The sequence below is a fragment of the Lepidochelys olivacea genome (assembly GCF_965140295.1).
Source record: "Lepidochelys olivacea isolate rLepOli2 genome assembly, chromosome: 5".
Lineage (NCBI taxonomy): Eukaryota > Metazoa > Chordata > Testudines > Cheloniidae > Lepidochelys > Lepidochelys olivacea.
The window spans coordinates 104,294,286-104,319,078 of record NC_140415.1 but is presented as its reverse complement, the minus strand read 5'-3'; the positions used below and the strand labels follow the sequence as shown (position 1 = coordinate 104,319,078).

Sequence of the window (24,793 nt, the reverse complement as noted above, 5' to 3'; positions counted from 1 at the left end):
TGAGTACTACACAGAGTATTCTAGGTGAGGCCATACCATTGATTTATATAATGGTATTATAATTTCCATGGTGTTCATCCCATTCCTTACGCATCCTAATTTCTTGTTTGGTTTTTTGACCACAGCTGCACATTGAGTAGAAGTCTTCATTGAGCTATCTATGGTGACGTCCAGGTCCCTTTCTTGAGTTCCTATAATTAATTTAGAACCCTGTAAGTTGTATCGGTAGTTTACATTTTCACTTCCAATGAGCATTACTTCGCATTACTGACATTGAATTTCATTTGTCATCATGTTGCTATGATATTCTGGGGTGCAATCCAGACATTGAAGGGCTGTGTCACCTTTGTCCTGCAACCTGGGGAGCCTCACAGTGCTTTGCTACCGTAACTCGCAACTTTGGCCCCTCAATAAACAAAAAAACAGCATGCAAGTCACACCCTGAGTGTCTGCTGGCAGGCTGCAGCTATACATGCTTCAGTCACACTCTGGTTTCCACCAGCCTTGATTACCACTTGCGTGGTTATCTCAATACACTCCCAGTCCCAGATTTTCCCTCAAAATGTATGTTCTGTACTGTCCAACCCTCTCCTGAACAGTTCAGATATTTTAGGTCTGTTGCCCCTCTAAAGTCCTGCTACTTTAAATGGAGTTATCTCATAGTCCAGTTTAACGACAACAATTGGATTAGTTTTGATTAAAGAATAAAACAAGTTTATTTACATACAAGAAGATAGGTTTTAAGTGAGTACAAGTATAAGGTATTAAAATCAGAAATGGTTACAAGAGAAATAGAGATGAAATGGTTTCTATTACTAGAACTTAACAAACTAGAGTTGATGAAGGTGAAACCCCCTACCACATGTTTTCACTAACATTGCTAACCAATGTTAAAAATGTGCCTGATCTTGCCTGTGGATCCTGGTGTTTCCTTTGAAAAAAATAAAATAACCCCCGAATTTGACAATATAAAATACTATACCCAAAAAAGGCTTTAATGTAATTGTATATGCAGTAATAAAACTGAATATATAGGAAGAGGTATAGTTACAGCTGCTGCTGAAACTGTAACTCAGAATCTTCTTAAGTGTTTGTGAAATGTGTTTTCATGTGGTTACAAACCATTTGCTACATATGAAAGTAAAAAGCAATGTGGATAAAACATACATCTAGAAAATGTTGCCTTCCTTTTCTGTTAATTCTCTCTTCCTTCTCTCCAACTTCCAAACTAATCTCCTGTAAACTACTTTTTTGAATCTGCTCTGATGTAGCATCTAATTATATAGCTCCATAAAGGGAAAGAAACTGGTGTGGCAGTGTTTATAAAAGGATAGATGGTGACCAAACAAAACTTTAGCTGTGTATAAGCAACAGAAATTTGCAGTAGTGGCCTTAAGAGATCTGATATATACTGATAACTGTGTGGGCTAATTCTGTATTTTTTCTTTTTTCTTTACAGAATACAAATGAGCAGTACCTAGGGGAGATGTTCTTTGATGTCTCACTTCTTGTTTGGTCTATTGCATTGGTTCTAATCACTCAGCTAGGCCTTTGCTCTGCATTCATCTGTGCAATGTGGGTAGCGTTTCCTTTACTCACAAAACTATTGACCTATAGAGAATTCAAACAAAAAGGTAAAATTTGATTTTATTATTTGACAACCTAGCAGCTCAGTTATTATATGTCCGGGCATGATTACAGCCAGCTTGAACTAAACTAAAGAGAATTCCCATTAATGTGGTGTGGTTCTTTAAACAAAAATAACTTCTCTGAGCTCTGAATTATTCTAACTTAAGAAAACCAGTAGCATTTTGTTAGGAATAACTGTAACCTTGACATAAAGGCAGTTTTTAGAATAGAGCAGATATGTAGGAGTGGTTTGAGTCATCTATGTAATTAGAGTCCTGTGCGGATACAAAATTTATATCCACATCCAATCTGCAATCCACAAAAATGGTCCAGGGATATCTTCCTCCGTGGACGCAGATATCCACAGATACAAAGCGATATCAGATACAAAGCGGATTTGCAGGGCTCTATATATAATATTCCAGTATTGTCACCCTGAAGCCTAGAATGTCTGTCAGTGTGAAGCTATGGAAACAGCAACAAGCATGTCTCTTTGTTCAGCATATCACAAGGTTCAATCATCACTAGAGTTTGCAGTCTGTTACCATCCACTTTCTAAGTTCTCAACTATTTTGACTTCACGAATTACACCTGTTTGTTGTACGGCTACACATCTATGCCATGCCAAGAGTCCTAGACCATTGTGATATCAGAGGTAACTCAACCTGTCACCACCCTTCCTTTACAACTAATTTGCATGCAACAATTTCATTGACCATGTGAGGAAGGTTGCACAGATGTGGATTATTTGGCCCAAATGTTACACCCATGTGAGAGAGCCTCGGCTTTTGGCTACTAAAATAATATATATATCAATATAGATTCAGTGGGGTAAATTATCAGTGTTTTCAGTTTTTTGATCATTGTTCAAATATTTAGATGGAAGATGGGACCTAAAGCAGTGTTATAGTTAGACACCGATATTGAGACAAAAGTCTGTTTCGCTTTTTTCACAATACCAATATAGTATTATGTGGCTTTAAAAATGTCTTGCACTGGCATGGTCTGTACCAAATGGAGCCTTCTGTCCATGTAGATGGACCTCGCCCTTGGAAATAGCTTGTATTTGTGCCTTGATATTATATACAGTAACTAATTAAAACTGTAAATTCTGTATCTTAACAGGCTACAGAATATAATGCTTGCTTGTTTTTTTCCTCTCTCCTGTAGGTGCCACAATAAGATTTGTTGTGATTTACATGCTGGGAATGTTTATTCCATACCTGTATATAATGTACCTCACCTGGACGATATTTGAAATGTTCATTCCCATCATGGGTCGAAGTGGTACAGAAATTCCACCTGATGTAGTGCTGGCAGCCTTTATCCTTAGCAGCACTGTAATTCTATCTTCCTATTTTGTAAGGAGTTTTTTTTTTTTTTTTTTTTAGATCTTGTAATCTATATATTGAGCTACTTTTTTAAAGGAATATTTGAAATTAATCGTGGTTTAATTGTAGGCTAAAAAGCTAGCGTATTACAAGGAACTCCCATAAAAGTAGCTAAATCAACACATTAAAATTAAACTAGACTTCAGAGCTGCTGTTTGTGGATATTTGAAAGCCAAATTCTACCTTCATATAATGGTGTGCTCCTCTCAGTGAAGTTGATTGAAGTTGTACATATTACAGGGTTGAATTTTGCCCAGTATCTGACTAGAGAGTTGGATTTATACATGATATGAAAATGAGATGCTGATGGGGAAGCTCAGTGGCTTTTCCCTATTGGTGAAGGAGTCACCGAGAGGACTAGTACATTTTTTTGGTCAATATTCTGTTGAAGTAACCTGCTGTCTATGAAGATGGGGGTCCATCCCATTATAAACTTCCCTTCCTGTATTCAGGATGATTCTTTTGCATTCATGGTGAGATTAAACTGAGTCATTGTACAGGAGAGAGTTTAAATGCAGTAAACAATACATTGTTAGTTGAAGCAAACCCATTTAGACAGAACACAAGAATATATCTGCTGTAGGGTGGAGATGCACAGATCCGTGCAAGGGAAGAGTATCCTCAATTGAAAAACATAATTTAACTTTCTTGAGATATTTTAATACTGGAGGCTAATTAAGACTTTAGTGTAATTTAGGAAGAATGTGGCATTGTGTATAAATTGACCTGAATAATATATAAATACCATGATGTTTCAACACTGTTTTTAACAATGGCCCTCACACAGTCCTCTAATTAAAAATAATCAGGTACCATTTTCTAATGAACATTTTAAAAAACTATGTGTGCTTTCTTAAAACTCCAGGAAATTTGCACATAGATCTAGCATATTGGTTATTTAAGATTGCAAGACTTAACATCTCTTGCATCAAATTAAATAACACTTGTGAAGATAATCACATTTTAAAATGTCCTCTGAATTCCATAAATTAGATCTTTAGAAATATACTAGCACTAGCTTTCGTTATTCAGTGCAGTAATTTCATAACTAGTGTCTGATATTTTTATTTTGTAGCTTAACTTCATCTATCTTGCCAAAAGTACAAAGAAGACACTGATAACTTTAACTACAGTGTTTGGAGTTACACTAATTCTTGTTTGCAGTGGAGTATTCTTCCCATACAGTTCTGATTCTGCTAATCCAAAGCCTAAGCGAGTCTTTCTCCAGGTAAGAAAAACCTTACATAATATATAGCCTACATTTAAAAAATTCTTTTTTTTTAAACTGATGTTTTTCTCTTCAGCCTTCCTTTCCCCCTTCAAAGAAGGGTATTTTGTCCTTGGATACAGGACAATTCATAAGAGGATTGTTCATTTCCAAGCAGTTAAAATAATGTAGCTGCTTGAGATTATTGTAACTTTTTTTGTTGTCATTGCTCATGGTGGGCCACTCTTCCCTGACTTCTGTTCGGTTACACCAGGAATGAATTTGGCTCAATAAACATTTTTAAATACTTACATATATTTGTTCTAACCAACAATATTTTTAGAAGTAGCATGCAGGAAGCTAGGTAGACTGTCTCTCTTTTGATCCTTGTGGAGCAGTCCATCTATTTCCTGTGGAGGCTGGTTCAGCTGCACTCTGTATATGCTGATTTTGTTGGAGTGCTATGGTCAACCTGAAAGGATAGCGGGTTAATCTTCAGCAGTGAAAGGATTTGCCTTCCCCAGTTAGTTTTAGAGTGCACATGTATGTGCAAAGAGTGGGTGGAGTGCCAAGTGTAGCTTTGCAATAGTTAAAAGTCTTACCAGACTTTGGAACACCACAAAGTGTAAAAACAAGAAGTGTTATCAAATAAAGGCAAATTGTCTTGTTGCAGTGGGCTTGGAGCCTCTTTCTCTGTTTATCTCCAGTTGAGAGATCTGACATCAAGAAAACTTATTAGTAACTTAAAAGACAACCAGTCCTGTTTATCAATGATATCCTGGTATTATGTAGTGGAATTACCTTCTTAGCAGAGTAGTGGGTAGTGGCAGTAATTTGGAAACTGGGATAATTGATTTTGCTCCTGACAACTTGTTCTTCTTTCAGCGATGGTGCCTATGTGTATCCCACATGTGGGACACCCATGTGTCTGAGTCCGGAGTTTCTTACAAGCAGTTTCCATTAGCTCACATGTGCCATAGTTCTCGTGCTCCCAACCAATGGCGTAAAGGGAGATGTGGGCTGACACCTCTCCCGTTCCTTCTAACCACCGCATGCTCTGAGTCAGAATCTTCCATGTCCTCAGCATCTTTTTTACTGCACCATTCCTGTAAGACTTGTGTATAACTAGTTTCTTTAGGAGTTTTTATAGTATAGTCTAGCATAATCGGGGTAGTCAATTATTTTTTGTCAAGGTCCAAATTTCTTGGGCAAGGTATAGTCAAGGTCCAGACTCCAAAGAAAATAACAATCAAAAATAACAATAATGATAAGTAAATAAAAGGATTTTGGGGTCTGTTCAAAAGCATGTTGCAAGTTCTTCTAGCATGACATGGGGGCAAGATCAAACATCCCAGTCCAGGGCTGGTGCAACTCAGAACCTGGTATTTGGCTGGGCATCAAAGATAGAATGCTTACGTTTCAAGAGGGTGCAATCTATCTTTAATGAAAGGAGAAAAGTTTCTACAATAAGCTGTTCGAGTGCTTGCTCATATTGATTCCAGTTAGGTGTGTACGCGTCACGTGCATGATCGTCGAAAGATTTTTACCCCAGCAACACTCGGTGGGTCAGCTGAGGCACCCACTGGAGTGGCGCCTTCATGGCGCTGGATATATGCCCCAGCCGACCCAGTGCCCCTTAGTTCCTTCTTACCGCCCGGGATGGTCGTTGGAACTGTGGAGCGCAGCGTAGCTGATCTCCACTCTCCCTAGCTTTCTCTCTTAGTACCTGTTAATAGTTGTTAGTAGTTAGTGTAGTTAGATTAGGGTACTTAATAGGGTGGAGCGGGGTCTTCTCCCCTCTCCCCCGTCCTGGTACTGGGGCCCCTGCCTGGGTCTCTGTGCTTCAAACCCTGCTCGGCTTGCCTGAAGCCGATGCCAACAGGTGGACCCCCCTCCCCCCACGACTCTTGCCTAAGGTGTCTGGGGGAATCCCACCAAGCGGACAAGTGCCGCATTTGCAAAGCCTTCAAGCCAAGGACCAAAAAGGAGCAGGACTTTAGACTCAAGCAGCTCCTTTTGGAGGCGGCACTTAGCCTGGTCCCTTCCTCCGCTCACCGGGACTCGGCGTTGTCTTCAGTGCGAAGTGCCCCTGTGGCACCGACTGGTCCAGCACCGTGTTCGGACTCTGCTAAGGACTCGCGGCGTCGGGCCCCCCCCGGCACCTCCACCACCGTGGCGCCAGTCCCTATCTCCTGGCCAGAAGAAGCAGCAGCCCAAGCAGGTACTGACTGCTTCTTCGTTGTCAGTTTGATAGCCACCGACACTTCCCGCGCCGGAGCCAAGTCCATTGTTGGAGCGCACAGGACAAGTAATGGCTCCTGCACTGTCCACTCTGGCGCCGCAAGGGCTGTCGAATCCGATGCCTGTTAGCTCCCCAGTGCACACTGCGGTCGAGCTAAGGCTGCCCTCCATGCTGTAGACCTTCTGTACAGCGCAGGACTTGATCCCACTCACAGAGCCGACTCCCCTGCAGCCAGTGGCACCGCTGGTGCGGGTGGTGCCATCGAAGGGAAAACCATCCCTGATATGACCGCCGTCGCCAAGTGAAGCAGAGCGGCACTGGTTCCGGTCCCGATCTTGGTCCTGGCACCTTTCACAGTGTCGCTCGCAGTCCTGGCACCGATCCCGTTCTCGGCGCCAGTTGTACTCGTGACATCGCTCCAGCTCGTGGAGATCAGAATCGCAGTACGGCTGGTACTGATCGCACTCTCGGCACTGCTCCCGGTACTGGTCAGAGCAGCACTCGACCCGGAGCCAATTCCAATGCCGGTCTTGTCGAAGTTCACCATTGAGATCCAGATCAGGCTCCCGGTACTGATATGACCACAGGCACCGATGGACATCTCGGTACCGTTCTACATCTTGCCACTGGTCCACGGCACCATACAGCACTGGGTGGCTCTGCGCCAACACGTTCGCCACTGCTTTGGCCGTCTCATTCCGCCTCCATGTCGTCACGCTCACAAGGTGGCCAACACGCCCAGGACTAGGGCGAGGATGGTGCAGGCCAGTGGCTGGACGAAGGCCAGGACCTGAGCCAAGGACCTCACTGTGGTCTTTTGGGACCCCCTGGGCATACCATCAGGCCCAAGGGGTTCCTTCAGGGGCTTCCCGTACCAGAGGCCACTGTGTCTCGTCCCTCCGTCCTCCCCCGATGGTTCTGAGGGGACTACTCCAGCGCCAACACAGGCCCACGCACCTAGTGTGGTGGACCTTGGGCAATAAGTTCCTCCACGTGATGACCCCACGCAGGAGCCCTTAGTCCCAGGGGTATCTTCCTCATCCTCGCCTGATGAGGCAGTGGCAGGGACTACGGTTTAGGGCCCTCCTCCTATGGACCTCCACGCCCACTAGGAGTTGCTCCGCAAGGTGATGCGCAATATGAACCTCCAGGTAGAGGACCTGGTGGTTGACATTTTGTCCGTGGAGGCACCGTCCAGGGTGGCCCTCCCAGTCATACGGACTATATAGGCCAATGCCAAGACAATCTGGCAATCGCCAGCCTCTATTTCACCAAGGGGGTGGAAAGGAAGTACTGTGTCCCCTCAAAGGAGTATGAGTACCTCTACCCACACCCCAAACTGTGTTCCCTTGTCATGGCTTCAGTTAATGAGAAGGAACAGCATGGTCAGCAGGCCCCAGTGCCCAAATCAAAGGATGCTAGACGCCTAGACTTGTTTGGGCGCAAGGTGTACTCGGCCGGAGGGTTGCAGCTCAGGGTGGCCAACTATCAGGCACTCCTGGGCAGATACGATTATAATTCATGGTACTCTATTGAGAAATTCAAAGAGTTTTTTCCACAGGAGTCCAGAGAGGAATTTGGGGCTTTAGTGGAGGAGGGCAAGAAGGTGGCCAGAACCTCCCTGCAAGCCTCTCTGGACATGGTGGACTCTGTGGCTAGGACCCTAACCTCGGCCATAGCCAGGTGCCGCATCTCATGGCTGCAGGTCTCTGGCTTACCACTAGAGTTGCAGCAGACCTTCCAGGACCTACCCTTTGATGGCCAGGGCCTGTTCTCAGACAAAACAGACTCAAGGCTGCAGAGTCTGAAGGACTCGAGAACTATTATGCGCTCTCTGGGAATGCATACCCCAGTAATGCAGAGAGAGCCCTTCAGACCACAGCCTCAGAGGTCCTACCCTCCCCCATCGTCTGGGCCTAAGCAGAACCTTTTGAAGGTGCGCCTGAGGACGGAGCACCAGTCTCCATTCAGGCTCCTTCCCCACCTTTCCAAGATAGTCTCTCCCATTTCCTCCGTGCATGGTCTCACATAACGTCAGACTTTTGGGCCCTATCATAGAATATCAGGGTTGGAAGGGACCTCAGGAGGTCATCTAGTCCAACCCCTTGCTCAAAGCAGGACCAATCCCCAATTTTTGCCCCAGATCCCTAAATGGCCCCCTCAAGGATTGAACTCACAACCCTGGGTTTAGCAGGCCAATGCTCAAACCACTGAGCTATCCCTCCTCCCCTTTGCACGGTGGAAAGGGGTTACTCCCTTCAAGTTGGTTCTCCCCGCACCCTCTACCCCCACCTCTCTTCAGGGCCCCTTTTCACAAGCACCTCCTTCTACAGGAAGTCCGATCACGCCCAGGTTCCAAGGAGAGTCTAAGAGAGTCAAGGGACAGGGGTTTTTACTCCCACTACTTCCTAATCCCCAAGGCCAAGGGCGGGCTTCGGCCCATCCTGGACCTACACGGACTCAACAAATTCATGGTAAAGTTGAAGTTCCGCATGGTCTCTCTAGGGACCATTATTCCTTCCCCAGATCCTGGAGACTGGTACGCTGCCCTCGACATGAAGGACGCATACTTCCACATCATGATCTACCCAGCGCACAGACGCTTCCTTTGCTTTGTGGTCAATCAACAGCACTTTCAATTCACTGTCCGTCCTTTTGCCCTATCTACGGTCCCCAGGGTGTTTACCAAGTGCATGGCTGTTGTGGTTGCCTCCCTTCGTCGACAACAGATCCCATACCTCGACAAGTGTTCCCATACCTCAACGACTGGCTTATTCGGGATCAGGTGCAGTCTCACGTCCAGCTCACCATGAACATGTTCAATCGACCAGGCCTCCTGCTCAATGTCGCGAAATCTACTCTGGTACCAACCCAGAGGATAGAATTCATAGGAGCAGTCTTAGACTCAGGCCTAGCCTGGGTACTTCTGCCGGAAGCACGCTTCCAATCCCTGGTGAACATAGTCCACAGCCTGCAAAACTTCCCAACCTCGACTGTGAAAACATGCCTCTGCCTCCTGGGATATATGGCCTCTTGCACATATGTGACCATGCATGCCAGGCTGCGGCTACGTCCACTCCAACCCTGGCTATCAACACAGTATACCACTCAGGTTGGGACAGCTTGAGCACAGTGGTTACCGTCCCGCCAGGGATATTAGCCTCTCTAGACTGGTGGCTGGACCCCAAATCAGTGTGCGAAGGGGTGCCATTTCGCGTCCCGTGGCCCACCGTGTCCCTAGTCACGGATGCGTCATCCCTGGGATGGGGAGCCCACCTCGGGGTCCTCCGTACACAGGGGCTATAGTTGGCAGGAGAGTTATCCCTGCACATCAACGTATGGGAACTCAGAGCTGTGCGCCTGGCATGTCAGACATTCCGAGTTACATCAACAAGCAAGGGGGAGCCCGGTCGTCCCACCTCTGTCAGGAGGCCACTCGTCTGTGGGAATTCTGTATAGCCCACTCGATCCATCTGATGTGGTGTTTCTCCCAGGAGTCCAGAATACCTTAGGGGACCACCTCAGCAGATCATTTCAGACTCACGAGTGGTCGGTTCACCCGGACATCATCCACTCTGTCTTTCTGAAGTGGGGCTTTCCCCTGATAGACCTATTCGCCTCTCACAGGAATCGGAAATGCCAAGTGTTCTGCTCTCTACAAGGAAGCTCTCCGGGTTCCCTGTCAGACGCCTTCCTAATACAGTGGAAGGCTCACCTCTGCTACGCCTTCCCTCCATTCCCGCTAGTCCACAGGGTCCTGCTCAAGCTGCGCAGGGACAGAGCACGTCTGATTTTGGTCTCCCCGGCGTGGCCCAGGCAGCACTGCTATACCACTTTCCTAGAGCTGTCGGTGGTCACTCCAATTCCACTCCCGCTGTGACCAGACCTGATCAGTCCGGACCACGGACAACTCTGTCATCCCAACCTGCAATCTCTCCACCTCACGGCATGGATGCTGCATGGCTAACTCGATCTGAGCTGCGCTGCTCTCGCCTGGTACAGCAGGTCCTTTTGGGTAGCAGGAAGCCCTCTATCAGGTCCACATACTTAGCCAAGTGGAAGCGTTTTTCCTGCTGGTGCACTCAGTCATATGGCCCCACTACAGGCGTCAGTACCTATCATCTTGGACTACCTCCTGTCCTTAAAACAGCAGGGCTTGGCAATATCATCCATCAGAGTGCACCTGGCAGCTATTCCACCCGGGCGAAAACGGGCGTTTGGTCTTTTCCAATCCCATGGTCAGCAGATTTCTCAAGGGATCGGAGTGCCTGTTCCCATGAATTCAACAACCAGTCCCTATGTGGGATCTTAACCTGGTCCTCTCCAAATTCATGGCTGCCCCGTTTGAGCTGATGGCCACCTGCTCGCTCCTGTACTTTTCCTGGAAGACCGCCTTCCTCATAGCTATCACTTTGGCGAGATATGTGTCTGAGCTCAGGGCACTCACATTGGAACCACTGTATACGGTGTTCCTTAAGGACAAGGTACAGCTGCGACCCCACCCGGCCTTCCTCCCGAAGGTGGTGTCTCCCAGCGCATCTCATCCTGGATGACATCATGCATCTGTGCGTGCTATGACTTGGCTGGTATCCCAACTATACACCTTACCGCCCACTCCACACGGACTCAGGCTTCATCTTCTGCTTTCCTGGCACATGTACCCATACAGGAGATATGTAGGGCAGCGACTTGGTCATCGGTGCATACCTTTGCCGCCCACTATGTGATAATGCAGCAGTCCAGGGTGATGCTGCATTTGGTTCAGCAGTCCTTACTCTGCGACATCTCACTCCGACCCCACCGCTTAGGTAAGGCTTGGGAGTCACCTAATTGGAATCGATATGAGCAAGCACTCGAAGAAGAAAAGACTGTTATAAAGGTGAGTAACTGTTGTTCTTCGAGATGTGTTGCTCATATCCATTCCAAACCCGCTCTCCTTCCCCTCTGTCGGAGTAGCCAGCAAGAAGGAACTGAGGAGGCGCTGGGTCGCCTGGAGCATATATCCAGCGCCATGAAGGTGCCACTCCAGGGGGTGCATCAGCCGACCCACCGAGTGTTGCTGGGGTAAAAATCTTCCAACGATTGTGCACGCGGAGCCCACACACCTAATTGGAATGGATAGGGCAACACATCTCGAAGAACAACAGTTATAAAGGTGAGTAACCATCTTTTATTCACCTAACTGCAACCATTTTTCCGCCTGGGCTCATCAACACAATTTGCGTCCAGATTCCGCAGGAATCCCTGGTATCTTAGAGTGTACATTTACCCCAAGTCTTCAGGTCTTGCATTTGGTTCCCTGTGGGTGCATGTAGCCACAACCTGCGCTTTCCATCCTCCACTTAATAATTGTATGACCTTCATGCACCCTGTCACAGCTAGATTTTTGAATGAGATTCTCAGATCCTTTCCACCAGTGGTGAAGATCAAATCTCAATGTGACCTCAGTTGTGTTCTATCATCACTGAGTAAGACTCCCTTTGAACTGCTGGCCACATGCATCTATCCGTGAAGGTGGTCTTTCTGATAGCTAAAACGTTGACCAGACGAGTCAATGAACTGAGAGTGCTTATTGCAGGCCCCCCATACATTGCTTTCTATAAAGAAAAGATCTTGTTATGCCCCCACCTCGGGTAGTTTGAGTTTCATAGGTCATCCACTTATCTGTATTTTTTCCTAAACCACATGTCTCAGAAGAGAAGAAAAGACTGTATTCTCTGGACGTTTGGAGAAAAGAACAAAGGACATTAGAAAGACACCTAAACTGTTTCCATAGCAGAGCAGTCAAGAGGTCCATCTATATTGGTGCAGAGACTTTCAAAATGGATCTTGATTATATTACCCCTTTTGTTACCAACTAGCCATGATGGGTAGAGAGACATTGCACAAGGGGGCAGGTTACTTCATTCTAGAGACATATATAGGGCAGCTACTTGGAGCTCTTTGTATACCTTCATGAGACGTTATGCCCTGATACAGTCGTCAACTGTGTATATGGCTGGAGGGACAGCAGTACTGCAGTTAACTGTCACTTCTGTATCCTCTCCACCCACCATACTGCTTGTTAATCTCCCATGTGTGGAATATGCATCGGGACCTCACTCAAAGAAGAAATGCAGGTTACTCACGTGCGTGGTGTACATGCATATCCCATGTGTGGAATACAGATAGGGACCACACATCTCAAAGAACTGCAGTTACAGGTAGGTAACTTCCATTTATAGTCACCCAGAAAAGAAGTATGAAAAACGTATAAGTACAGGATTTGTAATTCCTAGATTTTTGGAACATGTGATTCACACTCGGCCTTGTCTACATTGGAAAGTCCTTTTGGTATAATCTAAGGTGTGAATTATTAAACGGGTGTAATGCTCCATTTGGACACTCTTGTCCACTACTTTTGTGTTTTTCAGTTGTGACCATCTAGTCTGATCTCCTGTATAACACAGACCATAGAATTTCCCCCCCAAAAAATTCCTAGCATATCTTTTAGAAAAACATCTAATCTTGATTTTAAAACTGACAGTGATAGAGAACCCACCATGACCCTTGGTAAATTGTTCCAATGGCTAATTATCCTCACTGTTAAAAATTTATGCCTTATTTCCCGTCTGAATTTGTTTAGCTTCAACTTTTAGACATTGGATCATCTTATAGCTTTCTCTGCTAGATTGAAGAGCCCATTATCAAATATTAGTTCCTCATGTAGATACTTCTAAACTATAATCAAGTCTCCTCATAACCTTCTCTTTGTTAAGCTAAGTAGAGGTAGTTTGTTTGGCAAGGGGTTTAACCTAAACCGAAAAAGGCTGTTTGAAAAATATGAGTATAAGAATGGTCACCGGGTTGTGGGGAAAAAGTGTTCTGTACAGGTCTAACGAAACCAGTATAAGGTAGTACCAAGTTCCTGTGTAAACAAGGCCTAAAGAAGGGTTGACTCAGTACTTTAGAGGGAGATTGAGTTTCATTGAGTGTTAATTTCCTGTAAACTCCTCCTAAATTCCTGCTCTCCAAAGTCTGTTGCTGCCTTTTTCCCTTCCAAAGCTGGAGGAATCTGTTTACTGTCACTAGAGCTAAAAACTGCTTAGACGTCCATAACAGCCAATTCAGTAGTCCTCTACTTTCTGCCATACTTGAGCTGTTCTTAGAAACTTAGGCTCAGTTTAAAAGTCTCCATACAGCCCCTCTGGTCATTCTGGGGACAAGTTCAGAGAATCTCCCCTCTAAGCTTATGTCTACACAGCAACTAGACACCTGCAGCTGGCCTGTGCTAGCTGACTAAGGCTCACAGGGGTCAGCCTGCAGGGTTGTTTCATTGCTATATAGACTTGTTGGCTTGGGTTGGAGCACTGGCTCTGGGACCCTCCCACCCCATAATGTCCTAGAGCTCACGCTCCAAGCTGAGCCCGGAAATCTTCACAGCAATTAAACAGTCCCTTAGCCTGAGCCCCACAAGCCCAAGTCACCTGGTGTGGGCTGGCCTCAGGTTTTTATTTGCTGCGTAGACATATCCTAAGTGCTTCAGTCAGGCAAACTATACATTACATCTCTGGGACTATTGCCAGTGTCACTAGGCTACACTGACTTTATTCAGGGGGTAGCAAGTACCTCTTATAAAACATTTGGAAAGTGCAATCTGGGGACAGTCTTTCTTCCCTGAGTGCGTGGGGCTTGGTTTCTTTGCTTTGTAAAATTGTTTTACTTGAGTTCAACCTCTGTACTAGGTCCAATAAGCACTGATGTTTAAGAAGATCTGTTTGTGTCCTACAGCAATATCTAGTGGCCAAATGTGCGCAGGTGTTCAGGTACCACGATGCTGGGGGCCATATAAGTAGCTTGATAGAAACAAGAAAAGGAGTACTTGTGGCACCTTTCTAAGGTTCCACAAGTACTCCTTTTTGCGAATACAGACTGACACAGCTGTTACTCTGAAACTTGATAGAAACACATTTTCTAACATACCGTGGAACCGGGGTTCTCAACCTTTTTCTTTCTGAGTCCGTCTGTCCGTTTCCTCCCCCTCCCCACCCCCCCACCCCCCGCCACATGCGAAAAAACTCTATGGCCCACCTGTGCCACAATAACTGTTTCTCTGCATATAAAAGTCAGGGCCAGTGTTAGGGGATAGCAAGCAGGGCAGTTGCCCAGCACCCAATACCACAGGAGGCATTGTGAAGCTAAGTTGCTCAGGCTTCAGCTTCAGCCCCTGGTAGTGGGTGTTGGAGCCTCGGAGTTCAGACCCGGGTGGTGGGGCTTTGGCTTTCTGCCCTGGGTCCCAGCAAGTCTAATGCCAGCCCTGCTTGGCGAACTCCCTGAAACCTGTTCGTGGGCCCCAGATCCCTGGTTGATAACTACTGCCAGAGAACAGTGGTTTTCAAACCTTTTTTCTGGGGACCTAGTTGAAGAAAATTGTTGATGCCCGTGACCCAACGGAGCTGGGGATGAGGGGTTTGGGGTGTGGGAGGGGCTCAGGGCTGGGGCAGAGGATTGGGGTGAGGGCTGTGGGCTGGGGCCAGGAATGAGGGGTTGGGGGGGCTCAGCGCTGGGATAGGGGGTTGGGATGTGGGAGGGGGTCATAGCTCTGGGGTGGGGCTGGAGATGAGGGGTTTGGGGTGCAGGAAGGGATTCCAGGTTTGGGGGGGGCTCAGGGCTGGTGCAAGGGATTGGAGTGCGGGGGTGGGGGTCAGGGCTCTAGGGTGGAGCTGGAGATGAGTTTGGGGTGCGGGTGTGTGGGGGCTCAGAGTTTGGGGCAGGGGATTGGGGCATGGGCACGGACTTACCTCCAGCAGCTCCCGGTCAGGCGCAATCGGGGTGCACCGTGGACCATGCTGTGCCCCGGAAGCAGCCAGCAGCAGGTTTGGTTCTTAGGCAAAGGCGCACAAGCAGCTCTGCGTGACTCTCGCCTGCAGGCACCCCACATTGGTTGCTGGCCAATCGGAGTGCAGAGCTGGGGCTCAGGGTGGGGGCAGTGTGTGGAGCCCTGTGCAGAGTCCCATAGCCCCCCTGCCTAGGATCTGGACCCGCTGCTGGCGGCTTCTGGAGCGCAGTGTGGTGTTGGAAAAGGTAGGCACTAGCCTGCCGTAGCTAGGTAGCACCACCGATGAGACTTTTAACATCCCGGTAACCAGCGGAACCAGCGCCTTACATGCTGTGACCCAGTAGTGTGTCACAACCCACAGTTTGAAAAATGCTGCCATAGAAGACCTTACGCTGTGCCAAAAATATGTAGGCAGTTGTGATGGGCATTTCAGAATCAGTTCTGACTTTATCAGGTTGCACAAAATATTCCAAATGCCTGATGGTTTTTCTGTTTGTTCCTCACTCTTCCAGCACGTGAGCAGAAGATTTTATGGCCTAAATGGAAATTTGGTAAAAAGTGACTCTGGAATATGGATTAATGGGTTGGACTATGCTGGAATATCTCACATCACTCCTCACGTACCTGAACTCAATGACACTATCAGAACTAATTGTGAGGACAAAGCTCCTCTCTGTGGCTTTCCTTGGATTCTTCCTGTGCACTTTCTTCTCAGGTAACTTTCTTCTCAGTAATGTCACTGCCTGTTAGGGCCACATGGAACTTAATTTCCAAGACGCACCAGACACTTTTGCAAAAGATCCATAGAAGGATGAAGAATAAAACTCATTTTGTAACGTTTTTGTCTGTCACTGCAAAACGCTTTCTCTTTCATCATATTATAATGTCCCTGGCTGCAAGTGTTTTGTCACAGAAACTTTATGAGAAAACATTTGATAACTGATGTCATGGTCTCGTGTCCACCCAAAGGGTGGCAATTTGCACATCTAAAAATTCCTTACTTTGGTTATTGTTTTAGCTTGTTCTACCTTAAGTTAACTATGGCTTGGGTCAAAGAGAATGAGGTGAGGAATAAAGGCATGGTGGAGGCAATCCTGCTGTTCACTGAGTGTCCCTTTTAAATGTTTTGATTGTGGACACAGACTGTGAAAGCATTAATCTTCACCTCTAGGGTGAATGGCACTTGAACACTTCATTTTGTAATAGCAAGGCCACCCAGCCTTGTACAAAGACTTGCATTTTGCCCAGAGTCTGTAATCTTTTAGCACTATAAGGTTCTTCTAAGTGTTGCATTGAGCTTAAAAAATGCTTTTTATTGTAGAAAGAACTGGTATCTTCCTGGTGAAGAAATTTCTCCTGCAAACCCTGTTCACTTTAAACTTCTGGCCAAAGAGCAAATGCACTGGGATTCTACAAAGTTAACCTTTGAAGTATCAGGTGAGTGGCTATATGTCTATCTGGCTCTTGTGATTGTTATGCTCATTATAGGCTTAAATTCTGGTATTGAAAGTGGCTATGCTATCCCTAGGATAGTGGAGTGATTGGCACTAATGCATAATTGGGAACCTGGCATCAACTAATTCAACTTCCCAGGCACTCGAAAAATTGTGGCTATATTGCAATTGTAAACTTAAAGGCTCATTTGAATTAATAATTGTCTTTTGTTAGCTAGAACTTTTTAAAGCCCATTTTATAACTCTATCCCATCCACCCCCCTTTATTTGTCTTGCTGCACAGGATCCTCTATGGCTTCTGCTACAGACAGGAGAGCTGCTTAGTTCTGTATCTCATATTGAGAGAGACAACTGGCAGCGCACAGACTAAATCTCTCATACAAAATGAAATTAAACAGCTGATTGGGCACAGAAGAACCCATAGTAGCTAGAATGCAGTAGAAATGTGTTTCTCTTCACCTTCTTCTGCTAATACATCCAAATACATTTGCCTGTCTGATGTTGTAGGTCCCAGTCACATGTCGCTGTACATTCGACCATATGAAGGGTCAACACTGTCCAGCTGGTCTCTTGGAGATGGAATTCCTGTTGCTAATATAGGAGGGGATTATTTTGTGTTTTACGCTCATGGGCTGCAGGCTGTGGCATGGCGCTTCTGGATAGAGTTGAAGGTGAGAGTGAAAAATATTTGAGAAAACTTTAAAAATAAACCCAACTTGCTTTATTACATAGATTAACAGAATTCTAGAGATGATATTTAATTGTCTTTTAGTCTGTCCTCTGTGGGCTGATACAAGGCTGTCCTCACTCTGTGTGTGTGTGTATATGTGTGTGTATATATATATATTTTAGTGCATTCTCTTGTCAAATTTTAAATGACCCAAGGGTGGGGCTTCCATTATTTCCTTTGATAGACTCTTTTACAGTCTTCTGTCTTGCCATTAGGATTTTTTTATATTTAGCTCAAATTTACCTTTTCTTAATAGTATCTCACTGCTCCTAATCAGAGCAGTTTTGTTGTAGTCTAAATAATTCCTCCCCATGTACTATGTTTACTTGCTTTGGGAAACTAGGACTCTTTTTTGAGTAGCAAATCCATTCCCTGAGAAAGGGAGGGAGTTACAGGCTTTGTTTTGTAAACTTCCTGTGGATACGTTTACCCTTTTAAGGTGCCTCTTTGAGCAATTCCCAGTTTGTTTTCCAAGGTGAATGTTGATGGGACCAGGGTAGTCATCTCTCATCATCTTACCTAAAGTTTCCCAGAAATAATTCACAGCATACCTGGAATCTTTTATTGCCATAAAATTTAAGATGTCTGATTCCCTTGGAAATTTTTATAGGGAACCACACGGGTTCAGCAAGGGTTCATTCCTGGATAAGGTATTCTGATCACTTGCCAAATGATCTTCCAAGTTGGAGTAAAGAAATACTCACCAGTGGCCTTGCACCCCATTGTGCCAAACAGGAGTCTGTTTTGTACTGGAGCTCTGCCAGACGGACAAAGAAATTTTATTTGTTACCTGAACACGAGATTGAGGAGCTGGGAAGAGCTTGCAAAACTTGTAGCCCCGCTTTGGTAGCTATGATCAGGGGGCTGAACTCCTATGTATACTTAAGGTAAATTAATTTTATTTAGTTGCTAGGAAAGGAACTCTGGTGCTGGTGATGAGTGAGCCTGCTGCAGGGCCCATCAGAATCATGACAAGTAGATTGATCCAACAGGTGAAGGAGCAGCCTTTGGAAGCTTTTCACAGTAACTCTCTTCAGGCAGGAAGATTCACTTCCTTGTTTGTATTGGAGATTTGATCATACTGACCTCTTCAAGGATACATGGGCCAAGTCCTGAGCACAATTGAATGTGTGCAGTCTTAAGTAAATGGCATTGTACATGTGCAGCGGAATACAGATCAGCTGGGATATCGGGTCAATACCAATACGTCTGTTGATTCTCTCTTCTATCAGGGATCTCCATTCTGCAGAGTCTCTTCTGCATGATGGTAAATTGATTTTCTTTCACATTAGATAATACTGCTGGTATATCTTAACAGACATTATAAGAAGGTTTTTAACTTTAAAAATAGTGAACCATGAGGCTGATGTAGTATATTGGACACTAGCTGGCTTGTAGGAAGACTCAGCAGAGGTATCTGGAATAAACGGTATCTAGAACCTATGAAGAGGCCAAGGTAAAAGTAATGCTTGGTAAATTTGGCATTGCCTTTTCTCACTTTCAGGCTGCAGAAAAGCACTCTGATGGAATGGTTTCCCTCGCCATAGCAGCACATTATTTCTTTGGGGAAGATCAAAAGTCACCTCAGCTGTATGCCTTAATGGAGAGATTTCCAAACTGGACATTTCCTTCTGGTTGGGTCTGCACCTATGACCTCTTTGTCTTTTAGTCTTGCAGCAATGCAAAGATGAAAGATTAGTGTCACTGTGTCAGAAGATTCAACTCTCATTCATGAGTTCATTCTGGCAAGGTGCACAAGATGGTTTTCACAAATCTGTGGCAAACATTTTGGACACAAGATTGTTTCTGTGATAGCTTGACTGCTTAAAGGATAAGCAGGGTTCCTGTCTTCTTTCTCTGGGAGTGGGTGGTCTTGCCCTCTCGGGCTGGGGGGAGAAGTGCCTCCATATTTATGCAACTATAATTCAGCTGTTTCTCGCACTGACGTGGCAGTTTGACTAGTGTGGATCTAACATGAAGACTGCATTTGGGGAGGTAACTTTTTAATGAGGGTCTTTGTGAAGGAATTCCCACAATGTTGTAAAATACTCATCAGGTTTTAAATACATATGGATGCTATCACCTACAAACACTTAGTCCTACCCGTCCTATTAAAATAAAATAAGGTTTTGGCTAAAGGATTTTTGATCATGTATGTGATGGAGCCAGAAGCCTTTTTCTGAGTAAGTATTACTGTGACCTCTGGATGAAACCAGTTTTGAAGTAGTCACTTAGGCTATGCTGTGTCCTTGGAAAATTTCAAAGACTGGAAATTTCATGCCATGAAACTTAATGATCAGTCTGTTATTTAGATCACTAACAACTTTTCTTTTCCTGTCCTCCACTGTTCTGTTTAAAGATGTTTATTGGTCACTTCCTTTCTCTGTCCTTGTGCTAACTCTTTACCACAGTGACTTTTGAGTAGAGGAGGTTTGAACAAATCATACAGTCTTCTACTTATTTCCCTGTTGGGATCTTGCAGCCTGTTACAAGTACAACATGAAGACTAGACTTGTACATGAGATGCAAGCATGTGGCATTGTCGTGTACATCAGAGCACTGAGTCACACTCTGGCCTTTTTTTTTTTTTTTTTTTTTTGAATGGGCATCTTGTAACCGCTTGATTACTAGTTTCTAAATTGGTGTTGATTATAAATCTCTATTTAGCATACTAGATTATTTCTATCTGTATATTTTTGATAAGTACTTTTATGTAGGTTTTATTGGTTGGTTAAGCGTAATTCATTTCATTTCACTTCATTTCATTAATACTTTGGTTTCGTGTTTAGTTTAATTTAAACAAAGTGCTTTCCATAAGGATTTATGTAACTATTGTGAAAAGAGACTTTTAAAGCACATGAAGCATTTGTGGAGAACTGTTCTTAACTTAATCTTAGAGCATGGGATTTTCAAAAGCACAAGTGATTTAGGAACACAGCTCCCATTTAAAGTCAACAGGACTTGTGCTCCTAAGTTAGCTATGTGTTTTGGAAAATCCCACCCCTCTAGAAAAATGCAGCCACCAAAAAAAACTGGAATCTTTGATTTTTGTTTTCCTAAATTGTGTCTGTAAGCTGGGGAAGTAGGGAAAATTTTTAGACTGTTGGGAAACTTCTCCAAATTAATTCCAGCTGTTTGTGCTGATCATTCTCTAGCACAATGGCATGAACTTAGTGCTTTGTTCATAGAATATCAGGGTTGGAAGGGACTTCAGGAGGTCATCTGGTCCACCCCCTGCTCAAAGCAGGACCAATCCCCAGCTAAGTCATCCCAGCCAGGGCTTTGTCAAACCTGACCTTGAAAACCTCTAAGGAAGGAGATTCCACCACCTCCCTAGGTAACCTATTCGTGCTTCACCACCCTCCTACTGAAAAAGTTTTTCCTAACATCCAACCTACACCTCCCCCACTGCAACTTGAGACCGTTACTACTTGTTCTGTCATCTGCTACCACTGAGAACAGTCTAGATCCATCCTCTTTGGAACCCCCTTTCAGGTAGTTGAAAGCAGCTATCAAATCCCTCCTCATTCTTCTCTTCTGCAGATTAAACAATCCCAGTTCCCTCAACCTCTCCTCATAAATCATGTGCTCCAGCCCCCTAATCATTTTTGTTGCCCTCCGCTGGACTCCTCCCAATTTTTCCAAATCCTTCTTTAGTGTGGGGCCCAAAACTGGAACACAGTACTCCAGATGAGGCCTCACCAATGTCAAATAGAGGGGAGTGATCATGTCCCTCAATCTGCTGGAAATACCCCTACTTATACAGCCCAAAATACCGTTAGCCTTCTTGGCAAGAAGGGCACACTGCTGACTCATATCCAGCTTCTCATCCACTGTAACCCCTACGTCCTTTTCTGCAGAACTGCTGCCTAGCCATTTGGTCCCTAGTCTGTAGCAGTGCATGGGATTCTTCCATCCTAAGTGCAGGACTCTGCACTAGTCCTTGTTGAACCTCATCAGCTTTCTTTTGGCCCAATCCTCTAATTTGTCTAGGTCCCTTTGTATCCTAGCCATACGCTCCAGTGTATCTACCACTCCTCACTTTCACCTGAATAAAAATTGCCAAATTATATGCACAGCAGTTCTTGAATATGTACCAGTTAAAGCAACACGCTGTAGTGTTGTGGATATCTATGTGAGAAATTAATGGTTAAGATGACATTCCTCATGACTTGCAGTTGGCCCTGAGGGAAGATGGTTCTTATGATCAGGTTTATTAGCTGCTGATTTAATTTTTTTAATTGCTCAGTTAGAGTGTACTTAACCAGCATGGAACAAATCAGAATATTATGAGGATACATTTGTAGGGAGTTGCATGACTGAGATTCTCACAGACCAATTAAAGTATCTAATTGTTTTGGTTTTTGTACTGCATAAAGGAAAGAAAACCACCAGACTAACACTGTTGGCTCAACAGCACCTGGTCTTTCATGTACAGTGCTTAACTATAAATAGGGGTGTATTATTAGTAATAGTTTTGCAGAAATCTGAGTCTTAACAGCTTTCTTAAATGTATAGTAAGTCTCATTAAATGTACTGTTTTGTACTGCACTTACACTAGAGTTGGCAATTAAATAAGGATTAAGGCTGTACCAGAATCATTCACTGTCTTCCCCAAAATTAGTATTTTTATTGTGCCTCTAACTTGTAAACTTAAAAAAACAAGTGCAAGAAGAGTCCATGGAGAGGAGGGAAATGTCAGTGTGCAGCATTCAAATAACTTCTGGAACTTCAGTGAAGCAATAACTATATTTTGTTACTGAAATGGTGTTGCTAACTCAGGATCACCCTTTATTAAATAGCAGAATTAAATTGTCTGGGATGACTTACTGGAATTCCTGCCTTATTAACATGCTGATTCTGTTACTGGGAGACTGACTGACTGTTTTTGTTTCTAGCACTGCAAGCCCCAACATTTTACTTGAGACTTGGGGAATTACAATTACTGGTAAGACATGGCATGACTGAAGAGCGTAAAAATATTCTCCGTGAAGTGTGGACATGGAGTAAGAGGGTAACGTGTCTGTGTACCTGAGTAGGTGAGCCTGCTTAGTGCAGCATAGGTTTGCTGAATTATTTAGCAGGTGTCAGGGTAACAGGCATCTAAAAACTGCAATGATACAAATCACGTGTAGGTAATCAGAGATGCCAAAATGCCAGGTGGATTCAGGTATACTGGTTATGTTGAATAAAAACTGATACCAATGCAGTTTCTTGTGTATTAGTTTTTTCTTTGAATTCTAGAAATAATTCTGCAAGCCCTACATGCAACTCACTCATTTCACACTATAAACAGTGCAGCCTTCAGTAAACCATTTCAGGAACTCACCTACCTTTTTTAATACTGCAGTTTTCTTGCCTCAAACTCCTAATAAAGCACAGTATTGGACTTGACTGCCTTTGTGACATGCTTCATAACTAAATTGCAATATGCCCAAAGGCTGTCACACTCATGCATTGAGTTGAAAGGTAAAGGTGCACTGTGGTGGAAGCCTTTCTTTACTTTTTGTGGTGCAGTAAGCAAGTAATGGATTAATTGTTCCATGTGAGGTGGTAGAAGTTTCTAGAGGTCTAGTCTTTTTAAAATTGCTTTAGTTTAGGCTAACTCTTACCACATGAGACTTTCCAGGAGCACCTGTAAGTCTTATTAATTTAAACCTTTACCAGTGGTGTGTTTATATAAATAAACGCTTTAAAATAAGTTAATTATGTTACAGTAAGTATGGATCTGTGCATTCTGTACACATGGATCCCACTCTTGTACACAGGTGATCAGAATCTTTTAACCAGCAGTGTGTGTTTGGGGCTGTGGATGTGCTCTATATGGCTTCATGCCACCCCTCTTGAGGGTGCAGCATCCCCATCTGCGTATGGAACATCTTGAAGAACCTCAGTTACTGTCAGGTAAGTAACCATTGTTTCTTTGAGTATGTGTCCATATGTATTCCGCTCTTGTTGATTACTCAGGCTTAACTCTTCTAGATCATGAGATGTGAACCTATTGAAGTAAAGACTAATACTGCTTGACCAAACTGGGCAGCAGAGATGGAGGCTGATACCTGTGCTGCTCAGCATTTCCAGGTTAGGCTAGAAACTCTGATCTCCTGCATAACACAGGCTCTGGGAGTCACATGAATTAATTCCTGCTTCAATTCCAAAACCTATGGTTGACAAGAGCACTGGTTTTCAATCTGTGGTCTGCCGGTTATATCTAAGGGGTTAACGAAAGATTGTTACTATACAACAGTGGTTTTCAACCTGTGGGCCACACACTGTGTAAGATTTCCAAAGGGGTCTGCAGTTGGAAGTCACTGGACTAAAGCATATCTTTTGATTTAAGATTTCCAGCGAGGGAGAGTCCACCACAACCCGTGGTAAACTGTTCCTCATAGTTTTAGTCTGAAGCACTTTAGCTTCAAGCTATTGGATTATATTTCTCTGCTAAATTGAAGAGCTATCAAATTTGTGGTCACAGTGTAGGTTTTAACTTGATCAGTCTCAGCACCTTGGAGTCTTATAATGTACATTTTCCAATAACTCAGCTCTTCTCTCCACAATTTAGGAATGAGGGTGATAAATTGGAACACAGCTGCACCAGTGCAGTAATATAAATTTCCTCCTCCTGCCTGTAGATCCAAGGATTGCATAAGGTTTTTTGGCTACAGTAGTGTTCATGTTCACCTGATTATCTACCAAACTCTTGAGTCATTGCATTCCAGGATTGATTCCCCATCGTGTAAGTATGACCTTACATTTGCATCTGTGACCCACTGTCACTATTTACTAAGCCCCAAACTGTCTCAGTAATTCTTTTCTTCCAGTTAATTGATAAAATGTTAAATATCAAGCCAATTCCTGCTGTACCTCATAGACAAACATGCAGCTGTGTAAGTCCCAGGATAAGGTAGATGACAGTATCTTTTATTGGACCAACTTCTGTTGGTGAGAGGAAACCTTTACACAGAACTCTTCATTAGTTTAATATATGCTATGTTCATTGGGTATCCACTCTAGCTTTTTAAGCCCAGATTTGTAAAACTATTGAGGCACATGAGTCTAAATTCCATTGTCATTTGATGGAATTCAGACTGACTGCTTTAATAGCTTTTGAAAGTAAGATCTAGGCTCCTAAATGCTTAAGTAGCTTTAAAAATCTGTGCCTTAAAAGTGATGATGTACCACATCACATGCCTGAGAGAAGCCTACACTCAGCAAGTACTGCAATTTGGGTCCTCCACTAATAGCATTTAATACTTCCCTCTACAAGATACTATTTGAAATTACATTAAGATCCAATTCATTATTTTGCCTTTCCCCAGCCG

At 44.3% G+C, this 24,793-nt stretch overlaps 1 protein-coding gene across 8 annotated transcripts in view; it reads left to right on the top strand.

Annotated features, from left to right (window-relative positions):
- ERMP1 (endoplasmic reticulum metallopeptidase 1) overlaps window positions 1-24,793 on the top strand; it is a 62,948-nt gene that overhangs the window by 28,173 nt on the left and 9,982 nt on the right. For 3 of the 8 annotated variants that reach the window (XR_014711677.1, XR_014711678.1, XR_014711681.1), the window contains exons 9-16: window positions 1,460-1,634; window positions 2,800-2,990; window positions 4,096-4,248; window positions 15,800-16,002; window positions 16,609-16,724; window positions 17,249-17,412; window positions 18,976-22,419; window positions 23,240-24,207. Coding sequence is in view for 3 of the 8 variants with exons in the window: in XM_084628420.1 (XP_084484546.1) it covers window positions 1,460-1,634; window positions 2,800-2,990; window positions 4,096-4,248; window positions 15,800-16,002; window positions 16,609-16,724; window positions 17,249-17,412; window positions 18,976-19,140 (1,167 nt within the window). In the remaining 5 variants the exon portion in view is untranslated. Of the gene's footprint in view, window positions 1-1,459; window positions 1,635-2,799; window positions 2,991-4,095; window positions 4,249-15,799; window positions 16,003-16,608; window positions 16,725-17,248; window positions 17,413-18,975; window positions 22,681-23,239; window positions 24,208-24,793 lie in introns of those variants that run through there. The other 5 variants (XM_084628420.1, XM_084628418.1, XR_014711680.1 and 2 more) reach the window with 4 other exon arrangements.